Source organism: Saprolegnia diclina, assembly GCF_000281045.1.
Source record: "Saprolegnia diclina VS20 unplaced genomic scaffold supercont1.66, whole genome shotgun sequence".
Taxonomy (NCBI): Eukaryota; Oomycota; class Saprolegniomycetes; order Saprolegniales; family Saprolegniaceae; genus Saprolegnia; species Saprolegnia diclina.
Window position 1 is genome coordinate 39,532 of NW_008246133.1, and position 23,210 is coordinate 62,741.

At 57.3% G+C, this 23,210-nt stretch overlaps 12 protein-coding genes across 14 annotated transcripts; 10 read left to right on the forward strand and 2 right to left on the reverse strand.

The window, feature by feature from the left end:
- SDRG_13996 (hypothetical protein) lies at positions 1-1,572 on the forward strand. Its single transcript, XM_008620096.1, has 4 exons — positions 1-820; positions 868-905; positions 961-1,125; positions 1,175-1,572. Exons 1-4 carry the CDS (start codon positions 50-52, stop codon positions 1,467-1,469), a joined length of 1,269 nt encoding a protein of 422 aa, XP_008618318.1. The 5' UTR covers positions 1-49; the 3' UTR covers positions 1,470-1,572.
- On the reverse strand, positions 1,473-3,280 carry SDRG_13997 (hypothetical protein). Its single transcript, XM_008620097.1, has 3 exons — positions 1,978-3,280; positions 1,772-1,936; positions 1,473-1,722 (listed from the first exon to the last, which is right to left on the reverse strand). The coding sequence occupies exons 1-3, from the start codon at positions 2,733-2,735 to the stop codon at positions 1,497-1,499; spliced, it is 1,149 nt and encodes a 382-aa protein (XP_008618319.1). The 5' UTR covers positions 2,736-3,280; the 3' UTR covers positions 1,473-1,496.
- Positions 3,281-3,350: 70 nt separating this feature from the next.
- SDRG_13998 (hypothetical protein) lies at positions 3,351-4,707 on the forward strand. The gene is made up of 4 exons (XM_008620098.1): positions 3,351-4,018; positions 4,064-4,101; positions 4,194-4,358; positions 4,412-4,707. The coding sequence occupies exons 1-4, from the start codon at positions 3,362-3,364 to the stop codon at positions 4,614-4,616; spliced, it is 1,065 nt and encodes a 354-aa protein (XP_008618320.1). The 5' UTR covers positions 3,351-3,361; the 3' UTR covers positions 4,617-4,707.
- Positions 4,708-5,748: 1,041 nt separating this feature from the next.
- Positions 5,749-7,014, forward strand: SDRG_13999 (hypothetical protein). The gene is made up of 3 exons (XM_008620099.1): positions 5,749-6,469; positions 6,528-6,695; positions 6,753-7,014. Exons 1-3 carry the CDS (start codon positions 5,754-5,756, stop codon positions 6,952-6,954), a joined length of 1,086 nt encoding a protein of 361 aa, XP_008618321.1. The 5' UTR covers positions 5,749-5,753; the 3' UTR covers positions 6,955-7,014.
- On the reverse strand, positions 6,963-8,433 carry SDRG_14000 (hypothetical protein). Of its 3 annotated transcripts, XM_008620100.1 has the most exons (4): positions 7,690-8,433; positions 7,438-7,640; positions 7,078-7,393; positions 6,963-7,031 (listed from the first exon to the last, which is right to left on the reverse strand). In XM_008620100.1, exons 1-3 carry the CDS (start codon positions 8,386-8,388, stop codon positions 7,150-7,152), a joined length of 1,146 nt encoding a protein of 381 aa, XP_008618322.1. In that variant the 5' UTR covers positions 8,389-8,433; the 3' UTR covers positions 6,963-7,031; positions 7,078-7,149. The 3 variants fall into 3 exon arrangements, with proteins under 3 accessions (XP_008618322.1, XP_008618324.1, XP_008618323.1); XM_008620102.1 differs by having other exon boundaries at positions 6,963-7,374; XM_008620101.1 differs by having other exon boundaries at positions 6,963-7,393.
- Positions 8,434-9,194: 761 nt separating this feature from the next.
- On the forward strand, positions 9,195-10,556 carry SDRG_14001 (hypothetical protein). The gene is made up of 4 exons (XM_008620103.1): positions 9,195-9,952; positions 10,001-10,038; positions 10,091-10,255; positions 10,306-10,556. Exons 1-4 carry the CDS (start codon positions 9,245-9,247, stop codon positions 10,517-10,519), a joined length of 1,125 nt encoding a protein of 374 aa, XP_008618325.1. The 5' UTR covers positions 9,195-9,244; the 3' UTR covers positions 10,520-10,556.
- Positions 10,557-11,511: 955 nt separating this feature from the next.
- Positions 11,512-12,805, forward strand: SDRG_14002 (hypothetical protein). Its single transcript, XM_008620104.1, has 4 exons — positions 11,512-12,182; positions 12,226-12,263; positions 12,307-12,474; positions 12,518-12,805. Exons 1-4 carry the CDS (start codon positions 11,520-11,522, stop codon positions 12,768-12,770), a joined length of 1,122 nt encoding a protein of 373 aa, XP_008618326.1. The 5' UTR covers positions 11,512-11,519; the 3' UTR covers positions 12,771-12,805.
- A 681-nt stretch (positions 12,806-13,486) lies between these two features.
- SDRG_14003 (hypothetical protein) lies at positions 13,487-14,790 on the forward strand (the record flags this gene model as incomplete). The annotated part of the gene is made up of 5 exons (XM_008620105.1): positions 13,487-14,113; positions 14,164-14,201; positions 14,257-14,424; positions 14,469-14,709; positions 14,755-14,790. The coding sequence occupies 5 exons, from the start codon at positions 13,487-13,489 to the stop codon at positions 14,788-14,790; spliced, it is 1,110 nt and encodes a 369-aa protein (XP_008618327.1).
- A 448-nt stretch (positions 14,791-15,238) lies between these two features.
- On the forward strand, positions 15,239-16,621 carry SDRG_14004 (hypothetical protein). The gene is made up of 4 exons (XM_008620106.1): positions 15,239-15,948; positions 15,991-16,028; positions 16,074-16,241; positions 16,287-16,621. The coding sequence occupies exons 1-4, from the start codon at positions 15,256-15,258 to the stop codon at positions 16,558-16,560; spliced, it is 1,173 nt and encodes a 390-aa protein (XP_008618328.1). The 5' UTR covers positions 15,239-15,255; the 3' UTR covers positions 16,561-16,621.
- A 533-nt stretch (positions 16,622-17,154) lies between these two features.
- Positions 17,155-18,208, forward strand: SDRG_14005 (hypothetical protein; the record flags this gene model as incomplete). The annotated part of the gene is made up of 3 exons (XM_008620107.1): positions 17,155-17,853; positions 17,907-17,944; positions 17,992-18,208. Exons 1-3 carry the CDS (start codon positions 17,173-17,175, stop codon positions 18,206-18,208), a joined length of 936 nt encoding a protein of 311 aa, XP_008618329.1. The 5' UTR covers positions 17,155-17,172.
- Positions 18,209-19,066: 858 nt separating this feature from the next.
- Positions 19,067-20,538, forward strand: SDRG_14006 (hypothetical protein). The gene is made up of 4 exons (XM_008620108.1): positions 19,067-19,806; positions 19,859-19,896; positions 19,947-20,114; positions 20,161-20,538. Exons 1-4 carry the CDS (start codon positions 19,114-19,116, stop codon positions 20,429-20,431), a joined length of 1,170 nt encoding a protein of 389 aa, XP_008618330.1. The 5' UTR covers positions 19,067-19,113; the 3' UTR covers positions 20,432-20,538.
- Positions 20,539-21,495: 957 nt separating this feature from the next.
- SDRG_14007 (hypothetical protein) lies at positions 21,496-23,072 on the forward strand. The gene is made up of 4 exons (XM_008620109.1): positions 21,496-22,326; positions 22,373-22,410; positions 22,458-22,622; positions 22,667-23,072. Exons 1-4 carry the CDS (start codon positions 21,574-21,576, stop codon positions 22,935-22,937), a joined length of 1,227 nt encoding a protein of 408 aa, XP_008618331.1. The 5' UTR covers positions 21,496-21,573; the 3' UTR covers positions 22,938-23,072.
- The last annotated feature ends 138 nt before the right edge of the window (positions 23,073-23,210 follow it).

Sequence of the window (23,210 nt, forward strand, 5' to 3'; positions counted from 1 at the left end):
GGACGCGCCACTTTAAAACGTCGCATCATCATCATTCGACCTGCATCCGATGACGAGCGCGGATGATGCTGCGCTCCTGGCGCTCTTGACGGGCGACGACGTCCTGACGCTGCACAGCGACGAGAGCTCGCACGCGGCCAACGACAGCGACGACGTCCTCGAGGTGGTCGACGACGACAACGTGGACGTCCATGATCTCTCTGCCTTTCTTGCCGAGCTGCCCGCCTTTGGCCCAGTCCCAGCCGCGCCGACAAAGAAGCGCCGCGCGCACGACGGGCCCAAGGAAGAGATAGCCTACTTGCGTCAAAAGCAACTCGCCCTCGCGACGCAGCTCGTGCGGCTCACGCAGGCCACGAGCATCGTCGACTCGGACAATGGCGCGTGGCAGCGGCGCGCCGTCAACCAACAGCACGCGGTGCAGCGAGCGCTTCAAGAAAACGCACGCTTGCGCGAGCTCCTCGAGGGCCAGCTCAAGCTGGTCCAAGCCCTCGAGCGCGTGCTCATCAAGCGGCCGCGGCTCTCGCTTTTTCCCAAATGCTCGGCGCTCGACGCCGTCTTGGGTATCGCGGAGCGGGAAGCGTCTTTGGAAGCGCTCTTCCAGGCGCAGTACGACACGCTCGAGATGCACTGGGTGCGTCACGGCCTCTTTCAGTACACTGACAGTGGTGACGCGACACGCAAGGCCAACATTGAGAGCTTGGCATTTGGTGGTACAATGCACCTCAATTCGCTCCTTGGGACGCCCTGCTCGCTTCCTTTTATGGCCTTGAGCGACATTCTCTGGGACCTCATGACGAACGAGGTGGCGCCGTCGTGCCAGGTACGGTGCTTGTCTCGATACCTCTCAACCAGGACGTGGGCTCGTAGCTTCTCGAAGAATTTCATCCGCAGCTGCGCTATCTCCGGTGCGACCTGTCGTTGTCGTCGCATGGTTGACTCATGTCGTGCGTTGCGCCATAGCTACGACATGGAACTGCACGATTCCAAGCTCCCGACTCTCGAGTCGCGGCTCGCCCACCGGCGCTTCAACGAGCCAAACCGCGTCGTGCTATTGACGCGCTCGATCGTCGACGATGGTGTATTCCCGCACACGCCAGGCCACTTGATCGAGAACCGAGCCACGTGGTATACTCGCTCCGCACCGAGAAGCCGTCCCAACAAATGACACGTGTAGGTCGGTCATCTCGTATAAAGGCCCCAACGAGTGCTACTTGGCAGTGTACGTGAACGTCGCGCTGCCCATCTTCCCCGTCGATATTGAAGCGATGCAGCCGGCCGCGGGGACGCTCACCGAGCTCCTTTTACAGCTCACGGCGTCCAACAGCGAGCGCTTTGGCGCGCGTGTCCAAGACGCCATTCGTACGCGGCACCCCCACACGGTCCTTGGCCCACGTCCGAGTCTCTTGATGCATGGAGACAATGCCAGGGCGACCATGCTGTTGCCGCAGCCCGACGCCAAAAATGTTTAAAAATGCTGTTTGAGGTCGATACATGTATTAATGTTCTGTCAGCGCGTTTTGTGTCGACTTGTACGCGATAATGGCATCGCGGATGCGCGATCCAAATTTTTCGCCGTTTTCTTTTGACATTTGCAAGAGGAGCTCTGTGAGCGTGCCGACCGCGGGCTGCGCCGACTCGTCGTCGATATGCATACTTGGCGTCGTCATGGTGCCGTAGACAGCCAACATGCTCTCGTCGGGCGACTTGCGGTGCGTGACCGACCTAGTGTCGACATGACAAATTGTCCACAGGACGATTTTGAAACGCCTACCACCCGAAACGGTTCTCGACCAGATTGCCGCGGCTGTGCGGCAGCAGCTTGTCGTCCAGGATCGTGTGCCATGCGATAATGACGCGGTCCGATTGCATCCATCGACGGTAGACCACACGGGCCTCGAGAGTCGGCATTGTCGGGTCCGGGAGGTCGCCAAAGTGTCTACAAAACTGTCAACATTAAACTAAACCATGGGCGTATACTTGACGTAAATAAGGTCGGGATGGTAGACCTCAAGGACCTCGCTGCGTTTCGAGCGCAACTTGGTCGTCATGTGCTCCCACGTCAAGTTGGCCATCGCAATGTAGTCCAGAGGAATGTGCGTGCAATGGACAAAGTGCAAGGTCATATTTTCCTGGCCTTTCGTTTCGACGTGCGAGCGCAAGACAGCTTCGTTGGCCTCGACAGCGTCAAACAAGCCGTGCCGGATCCACGCGGTCTCGAGCTTCTCGAGCTGGTGCTGCATGAGGGCCTCCAGGCTGGCTTCGCGATCGAGTACGTCGAGGACGCCGTGCTTCCACTGTGCATCAGCCATGGTTGGGAACGTCGACAGCCGAGGCTTCTTGGCAATGACACGCTGGAGCGCCTCGAGCACCTTGAGCTGATCTTCGAGCATGGCCTTGAGTCGCAGGTTCTCTTGGCGCGACCGCTGCGCCGCACGGGCTTGTTCCAACGCCCGGCCTTTCCACGGATCGTCGGTCGGCACCAGCGCCTGTCGCTCTTGGAGCGTGTGTAGCTGTCGCGTGAGGTACCGGTGTTTGGACTGGAGGTACTCGATCTCTTCCTTTGGGTTGCCGGCCAAGCGGCGCTTCATTTGGCGCGTCTCGCGCGTCGCGCTGTCGTCCGACGAGACCTCGGGCGACGCAAAGTCGGTCGTGCGCGAGAGGAAGGCCGCCATCGTTTCGATCGTCGCCGCATCGTCTTGCAGAAGAGCGAGCACCTCGGCCATGTCGTCGCCCATGTAGCGTGATGATGCGCGTTGAAAAATGTGGTACCATCACTCTGCCGTAACACACTCGAAGACGTCCGAAGCCAGCCGCCGCCACCCGATGTTGGCGCCAAAAACCAACATCGCACCAGCTCCGAGTGAATGATGACGGTGTGTTGCTACCTGCTGCTTGGTCACGGTCGCACAATTCGACAATGGCCTATCAACAGCGCTGGTGGTCGCTGCCGAGTGCATGGCGCGGCTATGTCGCCAGCGCACCGCGTCCATGTCGTACTGGACCTCGGGTCGCGGCATCCACGACAAATGCAGCAGGCTGCCTCACTGCGCTACAGCCGGCAGCGCGTGCAGTACACGAAGGTGTTTGCCTTGTTGCGCGCTACTGCATTCGTCTACCACCACGACAAGGCGACAACGCGCAACTAAAGAACGCGACGAGGCTGCGTACCAAGTCATAGCGCTACAGTCTTGCAGTGTCTCTCTACGTGGCGTTGACATCCTCTCGGCCTCTGCCGCAGCGTTGGCTCGATCGACGCTCTTTCCAGCCAAGTGCAATGTGGCCTTTCCCGGTTTTCTAAAAATAGACGGCTGAAACCTTTCACCATCAATAAAATATCGGCTTTTAGAGAATTGATACCGGCATGGCACACGACAGCACGGACGTCTGGCGCCTCCTCGAGGTGTCGGCCGACGACAGTGCGTTCCTTGCGTCATTAGCGGGCGCCGATGCGCCTCGCCCAAACCGGAAGCGCAAGACGCTCAAGTCGGAGATCGACTACCTGCGGGCCAAGCAGGTCGAGCTAAGCACCGAGCTGGCGCAGCTCCAAGGTCGCATCACCGCGATTCCGCGTGATGCCATTTGGCAGCGGCGCGCCTACGACCAGGCGATGGGCGCGCACCGCGCACTCCAAGAACGCGCGCAGCTTCAGGACGCCGTGCAGCAGCAGCTGCAGCAGCTGCACGCGCTCGAAGACGAATTTGTCGTGTCGGCCAAGCGCACCAAGATGGCACCGCCTAGCGTCCTGCAGCAAGAGGCCGTTCTGAACGCGAACGACCGCGAGGCTGCCCTGGAAGCGCTCCTGCAGCGCCAGCTTGAGAAACTCGATTCCGAGTGGGTGCGCCACCGCATCTACGATGCGGTGGACGCGAACGCGGTGCTGCAGAGCTCGCACTTGGAACCTCACGACGATACCGTCCTCCTTCGGTTTCTGCGCTGCGAACCGTATACGCTACCGTCCGATACGATGGCGTCGGTGCTCTGGACGCATCTCACACAGCGGTCGCCGCCGCCTGGCCACGTCTGCCGAACTATGAAAGAAGATCGCTCATCATGTGTTGCATAGGACGCCGAGACGTTTCACGCCGATCTCGCCTACACCAGGTGCGCTATCGATCCCAGCGCTCTCTGCCTACACATTCTAGGCAGAGAGCACTAGTCAAAGCACTTGCAGGCTCTAACTTTTTGACAACTAGGCAAGATTCGATCCTGGAGCTGCCATCCCGCCCAACGCTCGAGTCGCGCTTGGCATGCCGCCGGTGGACACAGAAAGGCCGGACGGTCATTGCATGGCGCTCGATTCTTTGCGACGCGCACAAGCCACACGACCCCAGTCACTTGATCGAGAACGCGTGGGGCTGGTACGTCCCTGCCATAGCTGCGGCTGCTGACAACTACGGTACCGATGACATAGGGCGGTGGCATATCCACGAGGCCCGGACGCGAGCTACTTTGCAGTGTTTTTGAGCATGACGGCGCCGCTCTCATCGTCGTCGTCGACGCAGCACGCGGACGACGTTGGCCTTCTCACGGAGCTCCTTTTGAAAATCACACAAGACAACCGCGAACAAGTCACAGCATTTGTCCATCAAGCCGCACAACGCGCCGCGCCATCGTGAGAGATGTTGTACCGGATAGCCCTAAACCTTAAACAATCGTACTCGTGGCAACTGGCGCGACCGTTGCCCACCATCGCCACATCCCTTTCCGAGCGAAAATTGCGTCATGAGCGTGTTTGTTATGCATGCCGTTTGGTGTTTGGCGCATCTCGGTGGTACCATCATCCGTTTTTGTGCAGCATGAACGATGTGACGGGATATTTACATCATGCAAAATCGGGTTTTCTGAAAAGAATCACAAGGCAATAGAAATCCAAAGTTAGTTTGGTTTCTCACGAGTTGTTTCAATGTACTAGTACAAAGTGGACCACAGAGTCCCAATGCCCATGCACTGTATCGTGTTTCGTTGGTTCTATTCTCGCGACTTCGGCCGACGCACGCACATCGTGCGGGGCTGGTAACGATGTGTTGCGGCACCGGTTCACCAAGGCGTCCCTACGTTAACGGTGTGGCTCAATTTCTATGCATCCGAGACCGCGTACAACTGCGGACGCTGACACGACGCAGAGTCAGCAAAAATGATGCTACGACCGACACCCACCCACAACAGCCCCACCTTTCCCACCCAGTAATTGCGCATACCGGCGAACGCTGCTTTCCAATGCGGGTACATCTCGCAATCGCCCGACAGGCCCTCGTGGCGACCTTCGTGGCAGTGCCAAATCGAGTCACCGCGCTATCCTTTATCCAGAAAAGCTATCCATTTTTTTTAAATATTCCGTTTTAGCGCGCCGTAATCGTTGGACCGCGATGACTATGCTTGTAAAACATAGTAACGCGAAATTGAATATGATATGTCCTCTGCTCAAGCCCGAAACAAGCATTTTCTCACGCGTCAAACGGTCGATGGCAGTGCACTGCCTCCGTCATGTGCGTAGCGTTCTCACCACATCCTGGCGTTGAACCGTCAACACGGTATTGAAGAAGTTATCTTACTGTCACTATACCGTCGGGACATCAATTCGAGTTGTCACCCAAAGAGTGAACACCGGCGTCGAACGAAGGATTACGCTCATTCGAAGAAGCGTAACTTGTCGTACGTGTTGGCTTGTATCTCCTAAACATACTGACCTCAAAGCAACCAAAAGCATGCGCTCCATGTGCGGTTGATCGCATGCCACTTTGCGTTTTCCCACCATGACGTTGGTCGATAGCAATATCTCGTCAGAGAGCCTCCTGGCCTTTCTCGCTGAAGCGTCGTTCACACCGCCGCCGTCCCCACCGGTCCAGATCCAGCGCGCGTCCAAGCGGCTGCGGCACAATCCGAAAGACGAGGTCGCGTACCTGGAGACGTCGCTCATGCACCTCGAACGCCAGCTGCACAGCCTTCGCGAACACGAACTGCAAACGTCATCGCTCTCGGGTCCGTGGAAGCTGCGCGCGATGAACGAGGCCCACCTCGCGCAGCGTGCACTCCTTGAGAACGAACGGCTCAAGGCCGCTGTCGACGACCAGCGCCACAAACTCCGCGCGATCGAGCGCCTTAGCCTCAAGCGCCCCAAGCTCGCGCCCGCGATCACCGACGAGCTGCTCTGGAAACAGGGCATTTTAAGCTCCGGCGACCGCGAAGCGCAGCTCGAAAAGTTGCTGTTGCACCAGCGCGAGGTGCTCGAGTCCGAGTGGATCCGGCATGGCTTGCTCGATGTCATTGAGCGCTTTGAGCCGCTCCAGCGCATCACGACGACCCAGAGCCCGCTGGATCATGGCCCCGGCGACGTCCATGTCGTCAACTGCGCGGTGATTCCGCTTCACTTTCGTGCCATGTCCAATGTTGTTTGGGATCTCAAGCGCAAGCGCAAGGACTTTGGCAATCCGTCGACACGCGATTTTCATGCCAATTTGATGTATGGCCGGTGCGTACAGTCCATCGATTGCATGACAAAATTGTATTCTAACGACATGCGAACATAGGGATCTCACGAGCGACGATCTTCCAAGCATGCCACCCGACCTGGACTCGCGCTATGGGAATCGGCGGTACATCGAGGCCAATCGCATCGTCATCGTGTGGCGTGCGATCCTCGAAGACCAAGCGCACCCGCATGCTGACGGCGCATGGATTGAGAATTCGCGTGGCTGGTAGGACGACAAAAGCGAGCGAGAAAAAGAGAATCCTCATGAATGGTGTGGGATTAGGGTCACGATCCACGACATGGGCGACAACGAGTGCTACTTGTCAGCGGTAGTGACGATTTCAACGCCGATGCACGCCACCGCCAACGACAATCGCGCGGCCGAGACGATGCGGGATCGCCTCTTGCAGTACGCCGAAAGCATGTGCAAAATCATGGGCAACGCAGTCGAAGACGCCGTCCGCGCCCACTTGGCCAAGGTTTAAGCTGCGAGTGGTGACGACGTTTTGTACACTATTATAAATATGACTATATAAGAACTTGGTACATTATTGCTTTGGAACTAAGACGGGAACGTTGTTGACGAGTGTATCGATGGCATACCCTACCCCTATGTAAAGTGCAACGTCGCAAGACGAATCAAGCAAGTCCGTGCACGCGGCCAAGACGTGCCCAAAGCATCAACTGGATTCAACATGATGTGGTGGCAAACCGTCCATCTCGATGGGTTGCTGGGGCGCGAGGCTTGTCATGATGGAGGCTGAGAACGTCCGCGCTTGCTCTTCCTCGGCCCGCAAAAGCAGCTCGGTCCACGTACCGACAACAGGCTTCCGCATGTGCATGTTGTCTGGAAAAATGGGCGTCGAGAGCGCCACATACAACAAGATCTGAGATTGCGTCGGGCTCTTGGGTACCATCACAGTCCTAGACCTGTTGAAATCCGGTAAATCTACCACACGTTCACGTACCAGCCGTGCCGGGCATCAATCAGGTGGCCCGCCGCGTGTGGCAGCAGCGCATCGTGGACAATGGAGCGCCAGACAACTACGACGCGGCCGTCGTGGTCGTAGCGCCGCGCTGCGGTCCGCACCTCGAGCACGGGCATCGTCGGGTCGTCGAGTGTGATGACTGCTTTTGTGTACACGAGGTCGGGCGCCTCGTAGAGCAAGCGCTGCATACGAATTAAAGACATGTTGGCCAAAATATCATAGAGCGTGTACCTCGGTGGATGGACCAAGCTTGGTCGTCATGTGCTCCCAGACGAGGTTGGACAGCGCCGCATAGTCAAAGGGGCCGTTCCCGAGCCGCACAAAGTGCAGGTGGAGGTTGTCGTCGACGGTTGTTTCGACAAACGTCTTGCGCGTCGATGTCCCCCGCGCAGTCAGGTCGTGGAGGCCAAAGCGAATGTGGTCGCTTTCGATCGCTTCGTAGTCGTGCTGGAGCAGCGCGCGCAGGTCCGTGGCACGGTGCTCACAGCCCAAGACGCCATAGCGCGCCATCGATGGAAACGCCGACAGTTTGGGCCGCTTCAGCAGCATGCGTTCCATGCCGCGGGCCAGCGCCAGCTGGTCGTGCACGAGGGCTTTGAGCCGCGCATTTTCTTGCTTGGCGCGCTCGGCGGCCTGCGCCTGTTCGATGGCCCGCACCTGCCAGACACCAGCATGAGCCGGAATTGCGTGCTTGTCGCGGAGCAATTCTAACTGCCGGAGAAGGTAGCGCTGCTTGGACTGCAGGTACGCGACCTCGTCGCTGGTCTTTTCGCGGACGCGGCGCTTGCGGCTGCCATCCGTGTTGTGCGTCGCTGTCTCATTGCCAAAGTCGCGCGTCGATGCCAGAAAGGCCGAGAGATCAGTCACAGACGGCGCGGCGTCGTCGCTGTCCAGGACCCTCTCGAGGTCCCGAAGCTCCGTGGGGTCCATGCGGACGACTGGAATAGAAAGGCGGCAGGTTTTGTCAAAACGACGTACACTCGCGATCAGGAATGATGGTAAGGGCACTTTGCCGCAGGCTGGTCGACACGCGACAACAGTCAACGCACTGGACACGACGAATACGACGTACTAGTACTACATCAGGATAGGTCTACCTCGTCTTTGCAAACGACAGACTATAATAACCTGTCGGGATTGAGCTGTTTGTATTCGCCAAGCCATCGCAACCCTTGAAATGAACACCTCTCAGAAGCAGTCGCTAGTCCCCCAGTCGTAGTTTGCCATGAGCGACTAACTCGCATCGTACAGCACGGTTCCGCTGTTACGGTACGAGTACTCAAGCAACAACAATGGCATTCGATCGATACCGAGTGCGGCCGTGTGAGGGCGAAATGGCGTGGCCCGTGGCGCGCAGGACGTGGCGTAGCGTACATCGATGACGCGACTCGCAACGGACACAAACATGGCATGTATACGCCGACTGTGCCACCGACATTGGGCCATAATCTTGGGTCAACATCCGTGGGTGGTAATCAAAGGATTTTATTCGCTTGGCGGTAATCACGTCGATGGAGGCCGGCGCACAAGGCGCTCCAGTGCTCGGTGAAATTTGGTGTGCACGAGCTCTATCCTGCGCACGACGCCTTCAATACATGCTGGCACGTTCTATCCAGTGCATCGGCGTTTGTCGACTTTGAAGTCGGGTCAAAACGACGAGTTTTTGTAAAAATACCTGTATTTTACCGTTTTTACGGAATAAAGACGGTGGCGGAAAGGTCGGGAGTGGTCGTGTCGCAGGGTCGAGATTGCTGTTGACGCGAGGTCCGGCCATAACGTCGGTGGCATGAACGAGCTCACGTTTACGGAAGAGATGGAGATCCTCGAGATCATCCAAGGCCACAGCGCGTCCATGGGCTTCCTCTCGACCTTCCTCGCGACCGAGCCGTCGCTGCCCGCTGATGACATTGCACCTGCCAAGGCGCCGCGCCGGACGCGCACCAACCCCAAGGCCGAGATCGAGTACCTTCGCACCAAGGAAAAGTCGTTGCGCCGCCAGCTCAAGAGCATGCACGAGAAGCAGGCGAAACAAGCGACGAGCAGCGCCTGGAAGGGCCGCGCGATCCAGCAGGCGCGCTGCGCCCAGCGCGCGCTGCTTGAAAACAACCGCCTCAAGGAGGCCGTCGAGACCCAGCTGCAGTTTGTCGAAGCCTTTGAGCGCGTCTTGGAGAAGCAGCCCAAGCTCTCGACGTTTGCAGCTTCCAACGGCCACGCGCTTTGGAAGCAGGCCGTGCTGAGCACGTCATCGCGCGAGTCGGATCTTGAGCTCTTGCTGCAGGGCCAGCGCGACAAGCTCGAGTCGGCGTGGATTCGCCACCGCTTGCACGACGCGATCGCGCAGCGCGAGGCCATCCAGAAGACCTTTGTCGACTATAGCTCGGACGTGGGCATGCGCATCAACTTTGTCCGTGGCGGCCTCATTCCGCTGAGTCTCGACGACATGAGCGACTTGCTGTGGACCCACGTGACGACACCGTTTGACGCGTCGTGCTCGGTACGTGCTTCTATTTGTTGCACGATATTGTCATGTGTCGGACATTAGATGCTCCAAACGTTTCATAGCGACCTCGTCTACACTCGGTACTAATGTTGTAGCGTTCACCACTCACTAATTTCTTTGAAATGGACATAGGCAAGATATCAAGCTCGCCGACCCGGCCATCCCGATTCTCGAGACGCGCGCGGCCATTCGCCGCTACAAGGAAGCTGACCGCACGGTCGTCGTGTGGCGGTCGATCGTCGACGATCATTTGCTACCCCATGAAAATGGGCATCTCATTGACAACCGTGTGTCCTGGTAGAAATGTCACGACAGCTATGAGAGGTTGAGGAGTATGATATATGTAGGGTTACGTTGCATCCGGTGGACGCGCAACAGTGCTACATCTCGTCGCACGCAGTGATTTTGACACCGTTGTTTCCAGCCAATATTCCCGAACGGCAGCCGGCGGTTGGCTCGTGGACAGAGCTTCTCTTGCGCGCTTCGGACGAGCTCACGGAAAAATTTAGTGCAAAGCTGTTTGCTGCTGTCCTGAGCCGCCAACGTGCCCTCCAGGCGTGATATTGTAACATCAAGAATGAATTTTCTAGAAACTTGACGGCTTTTTGTAAAATGGCGTGGAAATGGCACGTGCAACATGGTTATCCTCATCGACTAGAGTCGGCATGTTATTCTGCTTGGTGGTCGAGCGACCCATCCGAGCCTACTGCCATATTTGACGAATGCGCCGGCTCCAGAACGATTGGATTCACTTTTTCATGTCTTCTCTTGGCCCATCGCGAGGTCGCGATATCGCGTTTGAAAATGAAATGACCAAGACTTAGTACCGGTACATTGAGAGGACGCTTTGGACTGACAGCGAGGTGACGTTACCATCCAAGGCATACAACGCTCTAAGATGCATCTGCGGTTCACGCCAGAAATAAGATCGTAGTGCCATCTCAGTGGTACCATTCCAGGACGCCGAGGCCCGCTTGTCGACAACATCGAGTTTGAAATGGAATCGCTCATAGTTGGCACAGTGATGCAAGACACTTTCGGGAGCAGAGCAGTGCACGATTCGACCTCGTTGCAGGGCTACACCGCGCACAGTGCTCGACAACATATATAAAGCGCTCTTAAAACGTTAAAAAGCAGCCACGTTGGCACGCTGTGACTTGGCGCTGTCTTGGCCACAGCGCTCGAGGCAGCAGCAATGTGCCTTCTACCTTGACGCGCGCGGATGCCAGCGACGGTGACGGTCTGTCGAGCGAGACCAAGGGCTGTTGGATTCATCTTTTGACTCGAACCGCAGCATCCGCCACGTCTATTGAGGCGGCGAATCACAGTTGGTACTCGTTTTAACAATACAGCGCTCGGGGTTTCCTTGATGCAGCTCATCTCGTTCTGGGCACCTCATGGACCAAAGTCACGCTGGCAGTGGCGACATTGCAGCGGATATGAGAATATCATCCAATCACAGCGCGAGTACGTTGTGATTCGCCCATTTCACCCAATCCACACGCGAGCATGCTTGAAGCGCACCGATTGGCTGGCTCGAATTCGGATACAACGTTCGCCGATGGCCGACGAGGACCTGGACCTGCTCGAGGTCATCTTCGGGGCGACCTCGGACGCATCGACCGAGGATCTCGCCGCCTTTCTCGCGGCCACACCGGCCTTTGGACCCTCTCAACGCAAGCGGCGGTACCAAGAGCCCAAGGCCGAGATCGCTTATCTGCGCACCAAGCGCGATGACCTTTTGGCGCAGCTGCGTGCGCTTCAGCCGCAGCAAGACGTCGCCGCGCTGTCGCCGTGGCAGGTACGCGCCACCGAGCAGGCGCAGCTTGCCCAGCGCAGTTTGCAAGAGAACGTGCGGCTCCGCGGCTACGTGCAAGACCAGCTCCGCGTGATCGCGGCGCTCGAAAACGTACTCGCCAAGCGGCCGCGACTCGCCGCCTTTGCCTCACACGAAGCCGACCGCAGCGTTCTCGGTGCCTTGCACCGCGAATCCACACTCGAGCAGCTTGTTCAGCGCGAGTTTGACCGGATCGATTCGGTGTACGTTCGCCACGGCTTGTACGGCATGCTGGCGACCGCGACGCCAGTCCGCCGAGCATATGTGCAGAGCACGGACGACATGCTGCAGCTCAGCGTTCTCACGGGCATGATCATGGACTTTCCAATGGCAGGCACGGCCGACCTCATCTGGGCCGACAAGACGGGCGTCAAACCAAACAGCACGGTACCCTTGCGTGACGCGATCTCTGGACGCACCATGCGGCTAGGTACTCGCTACGATCCACACCGACTTGGTCTACGTCAAGTACGACAACTTGTCTTCGATTGGAATCGAACCTGACGTGTAGAGAGGTGTCGAGTGCCACGTCTCACGCCGCGGTGCCGCCGCTGGAAGCGCACATGGCCGTGCGGCGCTACACGTTTGCAGACCGCATCGCGATCGTCTGGCGATCGGTCCTCGAAGATACCGAGTGTCCGCACGCGGCAGAAAATTGGGTCGACAACCGGTCGGGCTGGTTAGTGGACTCGATATCAATCCGCCAATCATCGTCGATCTAGGATTGTGGTCCACGCCACAGACGACAAGGACACGTGCTACCTGCAAGGATACATCACGCAGACGACTCCCATCGTACCAGACGCGCAGCCACCGATCGTTGGCGGTCTCTCAGAGCTCTTTCTTACTGCGTGGCAGTCCAACTTGAGCGAGTCGTGGCACAAACTAGATGTCAAGAGCTCGCGGGCGTGGCTGAGCGACATGCACACCAAGTATCTCGAGGCGTCCAAGGCTGCTGAATCTTCTACGTCATAAGTCGGTGCCCTTCCTACGAGTTCTTCAGTTGTACACAATTTGTTGATCGAGTGCACAGGATGGAAGGGGCAAGGTATAGCGGTGCGATGCTGGCTTGGTTAGGTTTTCGATTCCAGAGCTTGCCTTTCGGGCTCAGAGTCAAGATGGACCCCAGCTGGTTACCGCCGATGCCATTCCCTTGCGTACTCGAGAGAAGATCCGTCGAGATCCCAACTTGATAGGTCCGATGTAAACGGCCGTAGGAAAGCGAAGTAAGGGACTATGCCTATGGACCTTAAACCTCGCACCTCCTGCACGAGAAGCATGTATCTGCCGACTGGACACAAGGTGGTCTTGGACTCGGTCACCAAGCTCCTACCTAGACCACTTGTAGAGACAACCTTCACATACAAACGACAAGATTTGAACGCACACAACTTGTTGCGTCCATCGCCGCTTGGTAAAGACAAGCAGCGGTCTCCACTGAGCCCACAGCGCAAGCTTGCCGACGATATTCCTCGGCGCGCGTCAACCCACCCACCGGTCGCGACGTGTGCTTTGTCCCGCTTTGACGGCAGTGATCAACGATTACGGATCAATGACCCAACGTCATCACTCGTGCCAACGAGGCGCTCGATGCCACGGTCATCATCGCACATTACTGAAGTTTGCACCGAATGACTACTACGAGAATGGACCAACTATGGTCGACGGACGATCCCAGCTGCATCGCCGATATGTCGGCCTTTCTCGCACCGACAAGAGACTTTGGCCTCGATGCGAGCAGCAGCGCGCCGTCGAGCCTTAGCTCGAACGACGGTGTGGTGCATTTGACCAAGAAACGCACGCGACCCAAGCTAGAGATCGAGCGCCTCCACGCCAAGCATACGGAGCTCCAGCGCCAGCTCCAGCTTCTCCAGCTATTGCGCCCACCGCAGAGAGCGCTTACGCCGTGGCGCGCCCGGGCCATGCGCCTCGCCGAGGCTGCCCAGCGCGCGCGGCAAGAAAACACCCGCCTGCGAAGCCTCGTCGACGACCAGCGCCGGCTCCTTGAAGCGCTGAAGCGTACGGTGACGAAGCGACCCCGCCTGGCGTCCATTGAAAGCGACGGCCAGCTTCACGTCGCCGCCAAATGGGGCCTTCTTTTGCAGGAGCAGTATGGCAAGATGGAGTCCGAGTGGATCCGGCGCCGACTCTACGACGCGGTTGAGCCATTACGACACACGACGCTCGAGCGCAGCACCAAGGACGGGGCGATGACAAGATTTGGGTTCCTTGCCAAGATGCATGCGCCGCTCGACTACAAATCGATGGCCGACTTGGTCTGGACGCATAAGCCGTTGTTTCTTGGTCCGTCGTGTTCGGTATTTTTCTATCGAGAAGGACAAATCTGTACATCTCACGCTATCGTTAGGTATACCACACGATCCACACCGACATGGTGTGTACGCGGTACGTTCTAGCTTGTGGAGTGCTGCTCCGAACACCACTCCTTCATTATTGATAGAGAACTCACGCACTTTTCGGATCTCGACATACCCGTGCTCGAGACCCACGACTGTTTTGGCCGCTTTCTCAAGCCAGATCGGGTTGTGATCGTGTGGCGAAGCCTACGCGAAGATGAAGCAATGGTTGCCCCTAACCCCAGCCATCTTGTGGGCCACCGCTGCGGCTGGTATGATAACCACTGTGTCTGCATTTCACCGAATGACGAGCTAGGTTACTCATCGAGAAAACGACGGCGTTCGAGTGTCGTGTCCAGTGCAGCATGTCAACAACGGTACCGACACTTCCAGCCAGCGCCAGTGCAACCGAGGTAGCGGCGTGGACCGACCGCCTATTGAAGCTATCGCAAACAAGCAAGGACGCGTTTGGCGCTATGATTCATACTTCCGTCCTCGAGCGTCGGGAGCAACTCGGTCTCTCCAACCACGCAGTCGACATGCTCGATGTCACGGATGTCCCTATTGAAAAACTAGGGTGCTAATATATGATGCGCGATTAGCAGGTCGAGCTCTTGTCTATCTGTGCTTTTGCCTAGTCAGATCAAAATTACTGCACTAGTAGCCGACGACGACCGGGGCCCTGCCGGGGGCCGTTGCGTCAGCCATTCTGCACCCGTCTGGCGACGTAAAAGTGTTACCGCCATTTTGAGAGTTCAGGGGTCGTCCTAAACCTCTCTCGACGCCGACAATGTTCTTGCATCATTTTTCCAAAGCTTCTACTTACTTGCTGATAGCTCTTGCTGATAAGTCATTGACATCATTTAGGATAGTAAAGATACACTATGTACGTGGAATGGGCTCAAAAAGCCAGCAACAGACAATATTGTCCTTGCTCGTGCAGGTTACGCGATGCGTTCAGACTGGGACATGCGATTACGTCGCACCAACGCCAGCGTGATCCCAGGCTGCCACGTTGTACGGTTATCGGCCAATCAAAAGAGTGCAGAATGATTGTCGTTGGCATTTTCGACGAAAAGGCAAGGTCACCACAGCAACATTCGATGGCCGACTGCGTCATGCCGACGGTGTTCCCAGACGAGGACGAAGCTACGTGCATGGCACACATCTCGGCCTTCCTCGCGACAACCTCCGACTTTGGCCTGGACGCCAGCGCGTTGCCAACGTCGACTCACGACACGCCGTCGAGTCCGAGCTGCGACGAACCTTTGCTCCCTTCAAAGAAGCGCAGCCGACCCAAGCACGAGATCGAGCACCTCCACGCCACGCACGCCGAGCTTGAGCGTCAGCTGCAGCTTCTTCAATTGCTGCGCCCGCCCTCAAAGGCCCTCGGTCCCTGGCAAGCGCGTGCGATTCACCAAGCCGAGGCGGCCCAGCGGTCGCTCCACGAGAACAGCCGCCTCAAGGACCTCGTGGCCGAAAAGCGCAAGCTCTTAGACGCTGTTGAGCGCATCTTGACCAAGCGCCCGCGCTTCGCACTGACAGAACCGAGCCATGACGAGAAAATGGAGCAGCGCTTGCAGCTTCAGTTGGACCAGATGGACTCGGAGTGGATCCGGCGACGGCTCTACGATGCGACTCCTTCGACACGAGAAACAACGATTGAGCGCAGCGCGAAAGATGGTGCCATTGTCAGCTTTGGCTCGGTCGCCAAGCTCGTTGCCCCGTTGGACTTTGAGTCGATGGGAGAGTTGCTGTGGGCCCACAAGGCGAGCTACCTCGGGCCGTCGTGCAGGGTACCTGCTTGGGTTATTCTCTGAGCTAATGTAGTGAGCTAGGTGCAGCGCGCAGCCCACAAAAACCTCGCTTACACCCGGTACACGACGTTGCTCCTTGCTACACTCTCAACCTCTTGGTATAGAGAACTCGTCCACATTGCCGACTTCAGCCTGCCCGCGCTTGAAACGCAAGACTGCTTTCGCCGCTTTGTCGAGCCGGACCGTATCGTGATCCTCTGGCGAAGCCTCTCGGACGACGAGGACATCGCGTTGCCTGCTGCCGGTCATCTCATTGGGCACCGCTGGGGCTGGTGCGCTGCGTTTGCATGAGGTTCACTAAGTTGCTTGGGTCGTAGGCTCGAAATTGAGCGCAAAAATACGTGGGAAACCACAGTCCGATGCAGCATGACGACGCAGATACCGAGCTTGCCGGCTACGGAGCCGATCAGTGCGGCAAGTGCGTGGTCGGAGCGCCTCATGCAGTGGTCGTTGGCCAACAAGGAGGCCGTTGGGAACATTATTCAGGCCGCAGTCATGGAGCGGCGGCAGCAACTCGGTTTGACTACCCACGCTGCTATCTTTCAGGATCTCAAGGAGCTCCCGATTGTGCATCGAGAAGAACTCTTCTAGTATGTTGACGTCAACGACGACTACAAGTCCTTCATTTTAGAACGAGTTGTATACGTTCTGAGCTTCGGGTGCTGCATTTGTCCGTGCTTGCTCACCGACGGACATGCTACCAAGGACATTGCCGTAATGGTACGGAGGACCGTGCTCCCGGCCACCGTTTTTTGTTGATTTTTCGGGATAATTTCGACTTGAGCGAAAAAGTACGATGGGCCAAGTGCGGAACGATAGGAGTGAGCAACTTGGTCAACCAAGCGAGGGCACGTCATCTTCCCTCTAGCGGTAAACGCCCACTAGGTCTTTTGGTCACATAACACGCTGTGGATGAAACACAATACTCCAGTATCCATTTTACCGCTGAGATTTTGGTTGGTCAAAAATGGTGGTTCAATCACAGTACAATTGGTGTCTCGTAGAACTAAGAGAACGTCGGTGTTCGCTGTCGTGGTGCCAGTTGTTCTTGTTGCTTTTTTGCAACCACAGACGGCAGATCCATTTGCCTGGACATGACCAACAATGATGAGCCATCATCACCCGCACGTGATCACTTGCTCTTATATAGATTGTCGAATTTTATTCGCATTTCCACACACTTTTTCCGTACAACCAAGTACGATGAATGCGTGGTATGACGCTGCGCTGCCCGACGACGCTCGTGCGATGGCGCACCTGTCGGCCTTCCTCGCCACCACACCCGACTTTGGCCTCAGCTCGTCGCTCACCACTCTATCGTCAAGTCCGAGCTCCGACGACGACAGCGCCATCCAGGCCAAGAAACAAGCACGGCCCAAGCACGAGATTGAGATCCTCCACGCCAAACACAATGAGCTGCAGCGCCAGTTGCAGCTCCTACAACTGTTACGCGCGCCGCCGAAGCCGGTCACTCCATGGCAAGCCCGTGCGATGCGTCAGGCTGAGGCCGCCCAACGAACGCTGCAAGAAAACAGTCGCCTCAAGCGTCTTGTCAGCGACCAGCGCAAGGTCCTCTCTGCACTCGAGCGCAGCTTGCGAAAGTGCCCGCGCCTCGAATCCCCTAGCCCTAGTTACGCGGAAGACACGACACTGTTCCAGCATCTTTTGCAACAACAATTCGACAAGATGGAGTCCGAGTGGATTCAACGTCGACTCTACGACGCGAGTGCGCCACTGCGGCACACGACACTCGAGCGCAGCCCCGAGGACGGGGCGATTGCCAGCTTTCGTTTTGTCGCCAAGATGAGCGCGCCGCTCGACTACAAATCGATGGCCCAAGTGTTTTGGACGCACAAGACAGGGTTGCTCGGGCCGTCATGTTCGGTACTAGTACCCTCTTTTCGAGTCTCACCGCGATTTATTGGTATGCTGATTAGGTACACCGCACGATTGACCACAATATTGTCTATATGCGGTACCGACCAGCTGCTTTTCCTCGAATACATAAAAAATCTCGTGTAGAGAGCTTGCGCGCTACGCCGACCTTGGAGTCCCCGTCATGGAGACGCACGATTGCTTTGGTCGCTTCCTTGAGCCAGGTCGAGTGGTGATGGTGTGGCGAAGCTTGGGGCAAGGCGAGACGATCACACCCCATGGCGCTGACCATCTCGTGGGCCACCGATGGGGCTGGTACGATGCTATCTTTGAGCTTGAGCGACGTGTGATGATAGGCTCGTGATCGAGGAATCGAGTGCATTCGAATGCAGTGTGCAGTGCAGCATGACGACTAGGCTACCGACATTTCCAGCCAGCGCCAGTGCGACCGAGGTAGCAACGTGGACCGACCGCCTCGTCCAGTCGTCGCGCACCAGCAAAGACGCGTTGGGCGCTGTGGTTCAGGCCGCAGTCCTCGAGCGCCGGGAACATCTCGGCTTGTCCAACCGCGATGCCTCATTGCAGAATACACAGCACCGAGTCGCTATGGAGTAGCGCCCCATTTCTTCGAGTCGTTTGACGTACGAGTAATCGATAGAGCAAGTGCAATGAACGAAACGAATGCACGTTGGATTCTCGAAAATCGACATTGTCATTGACCTTGAGTAACAACAACACGTTGCGAAGCGACGCAGTGGTAGGCTTGACAAGGTTTTCCATCAAGCGGGACCGCTTTGTGGCTTGACGCCATGAAGCAGCAACCACGACATCACGTTTTGCATTTGGCAGTGACTCTCGTGTAGTTGCACGGTTGATGGTCATCGCTAGGTTTAACGTCCCAAGTGCTCTCCTGGACCATTCCATAGCGTTGAGGATGGCATGTCCGTGGAGACGCGATCGAGCCCTAACCCTTCAAGTTTTAGCCAAAAGAACGACGGATAATCTAACGCTGTAGCCGAGCGGCTCGAGTGACCGCAACGGCTACTTCCCACCGCACGTGGTAACACCGAAGGTCTCGTCACAAGGTGAGTTGTACAAACAGTAGAAGCTTTTACTCCAAAAGCACCACCTAAGAGCAGGGGATAAATGATTACGGGCGAGCTACCTAGCGTGATCACGCATACGAACCGACGGTGTCGACCGTTCGGATTGGCGTCAAAGACTCACCTCAAAAGTGAAAGGACCCAACGGCCGAGTGAGCCATTTAGCATGACCATGGATGATGCCACCGCCTTGGCCGACGACGAGGCCATGTGCATGGCACACATCTCGGCCTTCCTTGCGACGACGCCCGACTTTGGCTTTGGTAGCAGCTCGTCGCCAACATCTAGCGATACCAGCCTCTCGCGCCCAAGCGTCGACAACCTACGGTCGACGAAGCGCAGCCGCCCCAAGGATGAGATGGCGCGCCTGCAGGCCACGCACGTCGAGCTCGAGCGCCAGCTGCAGCTCTTGCAGCTATTGCGCCGGCCCCAGAGAACGCTCACGCCATGGCAAGCGCGCGCCCGGCGCGTGGCCGAAGCTGCCCAACGGTCGCTGCAGGAAAACAGCCGCCTGCGAAGGCTCATCGACGACCAGCGCAAGGTGCTGGATACACTGGAGCGTGCAGTGACCAAGCGGCCGCGCTGTGCACCGCTGGACAGCACCAGCGACGGAAGCGCCGTGGCCAAAATTCCGCAACTTGTGCTCGACCACTACGACAAGATGGAATCTGAGTGGATCCGGCGTCGGCTCTACGATGCCAAGGCGCCATTACGGCAAATGACCGTCGAGCGCAGCGCCGTCGACGGAACCATGAGGAGCTTCAGTATGGTCGCGAAAATGAGCGCACCGCTCGACTACACGTCCCTTGGCGATCTCTTTTGGACGCACAAGACGGGCTTCCTTGGCCCGTCGTGCACGGTACACCTCACACCACGGCCGTTGAAAGATGATGGTGCTACTTGTCGACTAGGTGCAGCACACAATCACGGACGACGTCGTATGTACGCGGTGCGTCAAAACATTTGGCTCGTGGTAGCTCTAAAGGAGCATGGCTTTAGAGAGCTCATCCACCGACCCGACGTGCCCGAGCTCGTGCTAGAGACACACGATTGTTTGGGTCGCTTCCACGAGCCAGGCCGGATGGTGATGGTGTGGCGAAGCCTCAGTGCAAACGAAACGATCACGCGCCATGGTGCTGATCATCTTGTGGGCCACCGCTGGGGCTGGTACAATGCGAGTGACGGCGGAGCATTGAGCTGTTGAACTTTGTAGGCTCATGGTCGAGCAAATATCCAAGTTTGAGTCTCTTGTCCAGTGCAGCATGACGACACGGGTACCGGCACAAAAGGAAACCCCCACCGCTGTCGCGCCCGCGTGGGTTGAGTGGCTCTTGCAGTTTTCACAAACCAGCAAGGACACGTTTGGCGGTGCCATGGAGACCGCGCTCTTTGCGCGCCGGGAAGAGCTCGGCCTTTCCAACGACTCGATCAATATCCAAGTTCTGATTGCGCACCCGACTCTGCACCGCGAAGAGGTCGTGTGACAGCACTTTGCACTTTGCACTTTCACGAACCACACCTCCCACAAGAATTAGGTAGAAATTGTAGGAGGGTAATTCCAGATCACAATGTACGCCATCCTTTCAATCGACTTGGTATGACTGCCATTTGCGCGCAACTCGAGCCTCGCTGGTGTGCACCACTCCGTCTGCTGAATGGCCATCGTAGTGACTCTGATTGACATATAGAGACTGTGGCAACACGACACTCGCCGGCTGCAAGTACGTTGTTGAGCGTACTATACGATCAGCCAGAATCTCAAAGCTGCAGTGCGATCATGGGATCAAGGTCGAGCGAATGTCGAGACACATCGATTCCCAGGCACCACTCGGATCGCGCGCCAATTCGCGTGCACGGGCGGCTGCAATGGCAACAACGTTGTACATGTTGTTGCTGCTGCTACTACAAACGCACAAGCTACGGCGGTGGCGACTCGAGGCAGTGAAGCAACGGCGCGAATGTGGCGGCGGAAATGACGGCGCTTGGCGAAATCTTGCGCGAAACGGTGCGACGTAGCAGCCGACGCCCTCGGACTTCGCCGGATGCAATTGCCGAGCTCGTGACTACAGTCATCACTTCCAACCATATCCGCTTCTCGCGTCCTCTTTCATGGAGCAGCAGGATCGCTCGTGTCATCGACACCACTGCAGTTTTGGCGTAGCTGGCGAGCAGCTTGCACTAACCAAGTCCTTGATCGTCTTCACGCGAGGACGTCCACCCACCTGTACACGCCCAATGGTCGCTGTCACATCCACGCATCCCGGCTGTTGGGTATCCTCCTCTTGAGTCAAGAGGAGGCTGCGCATCGAACCCGTTCGTTCGTCGGCCTTTCTAGGTGACGAATGGTGGTCGAGTTGGCTAAAAGGCCTCTGTGTACACGACGCTGTGTACAGCACTTCCGTGAAGGCTAGCCATTGTGGACAAAAGTGTCCTGCGACGGCAGAGCGATGCGCCATAGGTTCAGACAACGCCACCCGATTACGACGCCCCGACGTACGCGTCATCGGCCTTTGCCACGTGGGCGACGTCATCCGCCAATCCCGGGCTCGAGGAATGATGGTCTCGGCCTTTTTCATCGAATTCGGCGCAATGGCAAAGTCGATATCGTGCCACAGCAGCATATTCGATGGCCGACGCGTACTACCCGATGGAGATCTTGGAGGTGTTCCCGGACGAGGACGAGGCCACAAGCATGGCGCACATCTCGGCGTTCCTCGCGACGACCTCGGACTTTGGCCCGAGCTCGCCCACGACGTCGATCGACCCGGTACCCTCCAGCCCCAGCTCGGACGAGGCGCCGCCGAATCTGACCAACACAAAGAAGCGCACCCGGCGCGAGCGACCCAAGCAAGAGATCGAGTACCTCCACGCCAAGCACGCCGACTTGCAGCGCCAGCTACAGCTCCTCCAGCTGCTGCGCGCGCCGCCGAAAGCATTGCAGCCGTGGCAAGAACGAGCGATGCGCCAAGCCGAGGCCGCCCAGCGCACATTGCAAGAGAACAGCCGCCTCAAAAGTCTCGTCGAAGACCAACTCAAGGTCATCAACACGCTCGAGCGCATTCTGACCAAGCGCCCGCGTCTATCGACGTTTGGCAGCAGCCATCTCGACGGCAAACATCCCGTGCTCGGCGTCGCCAACCACGAAGTGGACTTGGAGCAGCTTTTGCAGCAGCAGTACGACAAGATGGACTCGGAGTGGATCCGGCGCCAGCTGCACGATGCGACCGCGCCGCTCAAGCAAGCGACGCTCGAACGCAGCGCCGACGGCGACACGATTGGCCTCGGATTCGTTGCCAAAATGAAGATTCCGATCGATTTTCGGTCGATGGCCGACGTGCTCTGGTCGCACAAGACGGGCCTTCTCGGTCCCGCGTGCACAGTACGTCGTATCACAAAAGGTCGAAAACCCTAACCTCAAGGGGTAGGTGTTGCACACGTACCACCCGAACCTCGTCTACACTCAGTATTGTGGCACCTTGCAGCTCGAGATCTGATGAGAGCGACGCGTAGAGAGATCACGGCCCTTCCAGATGCTTCGATGCCGATGCTCGAGACACGCGATGGCGTCCGCCGCTTTGACGACGCCAACCGCGTCGTCATTCTGTGGCGCAGCATCATTGAAGATGAAGCAAACCCACATGACCCCGGACACCTCATTGGCAGTCGCTGGGGCTGGTACAATTGCATGTCTCTGCAATACATCGCTAATAGCTAGGTAGGTTGGTTGTTGAGCCCACGGGTCGCTTCGAGTGCTGTATGCAAGGCAGTATGACGACGTTGACACCGACGTTCCCGTCGCATCTGGACGCTGTGGCGCCCGCCATCGGGACCTGGACCGAGCTCCTGCTGCAAGCGTCGCAAGAAAACAAGCAGAACTTTGGCGGCCTCATGCAAAATGCGGTCCTCGCACGTCGCCAGCAGCTCGGCTTGCCGATCGGCCCCGACATCTTTTTTGGACAAGACTGCCAAGCGCCCGTCGAAATCGTCTGAGTGTTTCGAATGCGTGTAATGATTTATGTAGAAAAGTATATGCCATTGGACGCACATTCAGCGAGGGACAGGTTGAGTTTCTTCTGCTACTGCTAGCCACCGTAATTCAAGTTGAAATGACGCGGGCATGTCATATGCAAAGTGAGTGGAATTCTGGCGTTTTGCATAAGGTGGTGCAGTCCTATCGTTGCATAACGTCACATGAGATGAGTGGTCACGCACGACACTGGAGTGGGTGGCATGTTCGTGTCGCTGCCATACAACGACGAACGC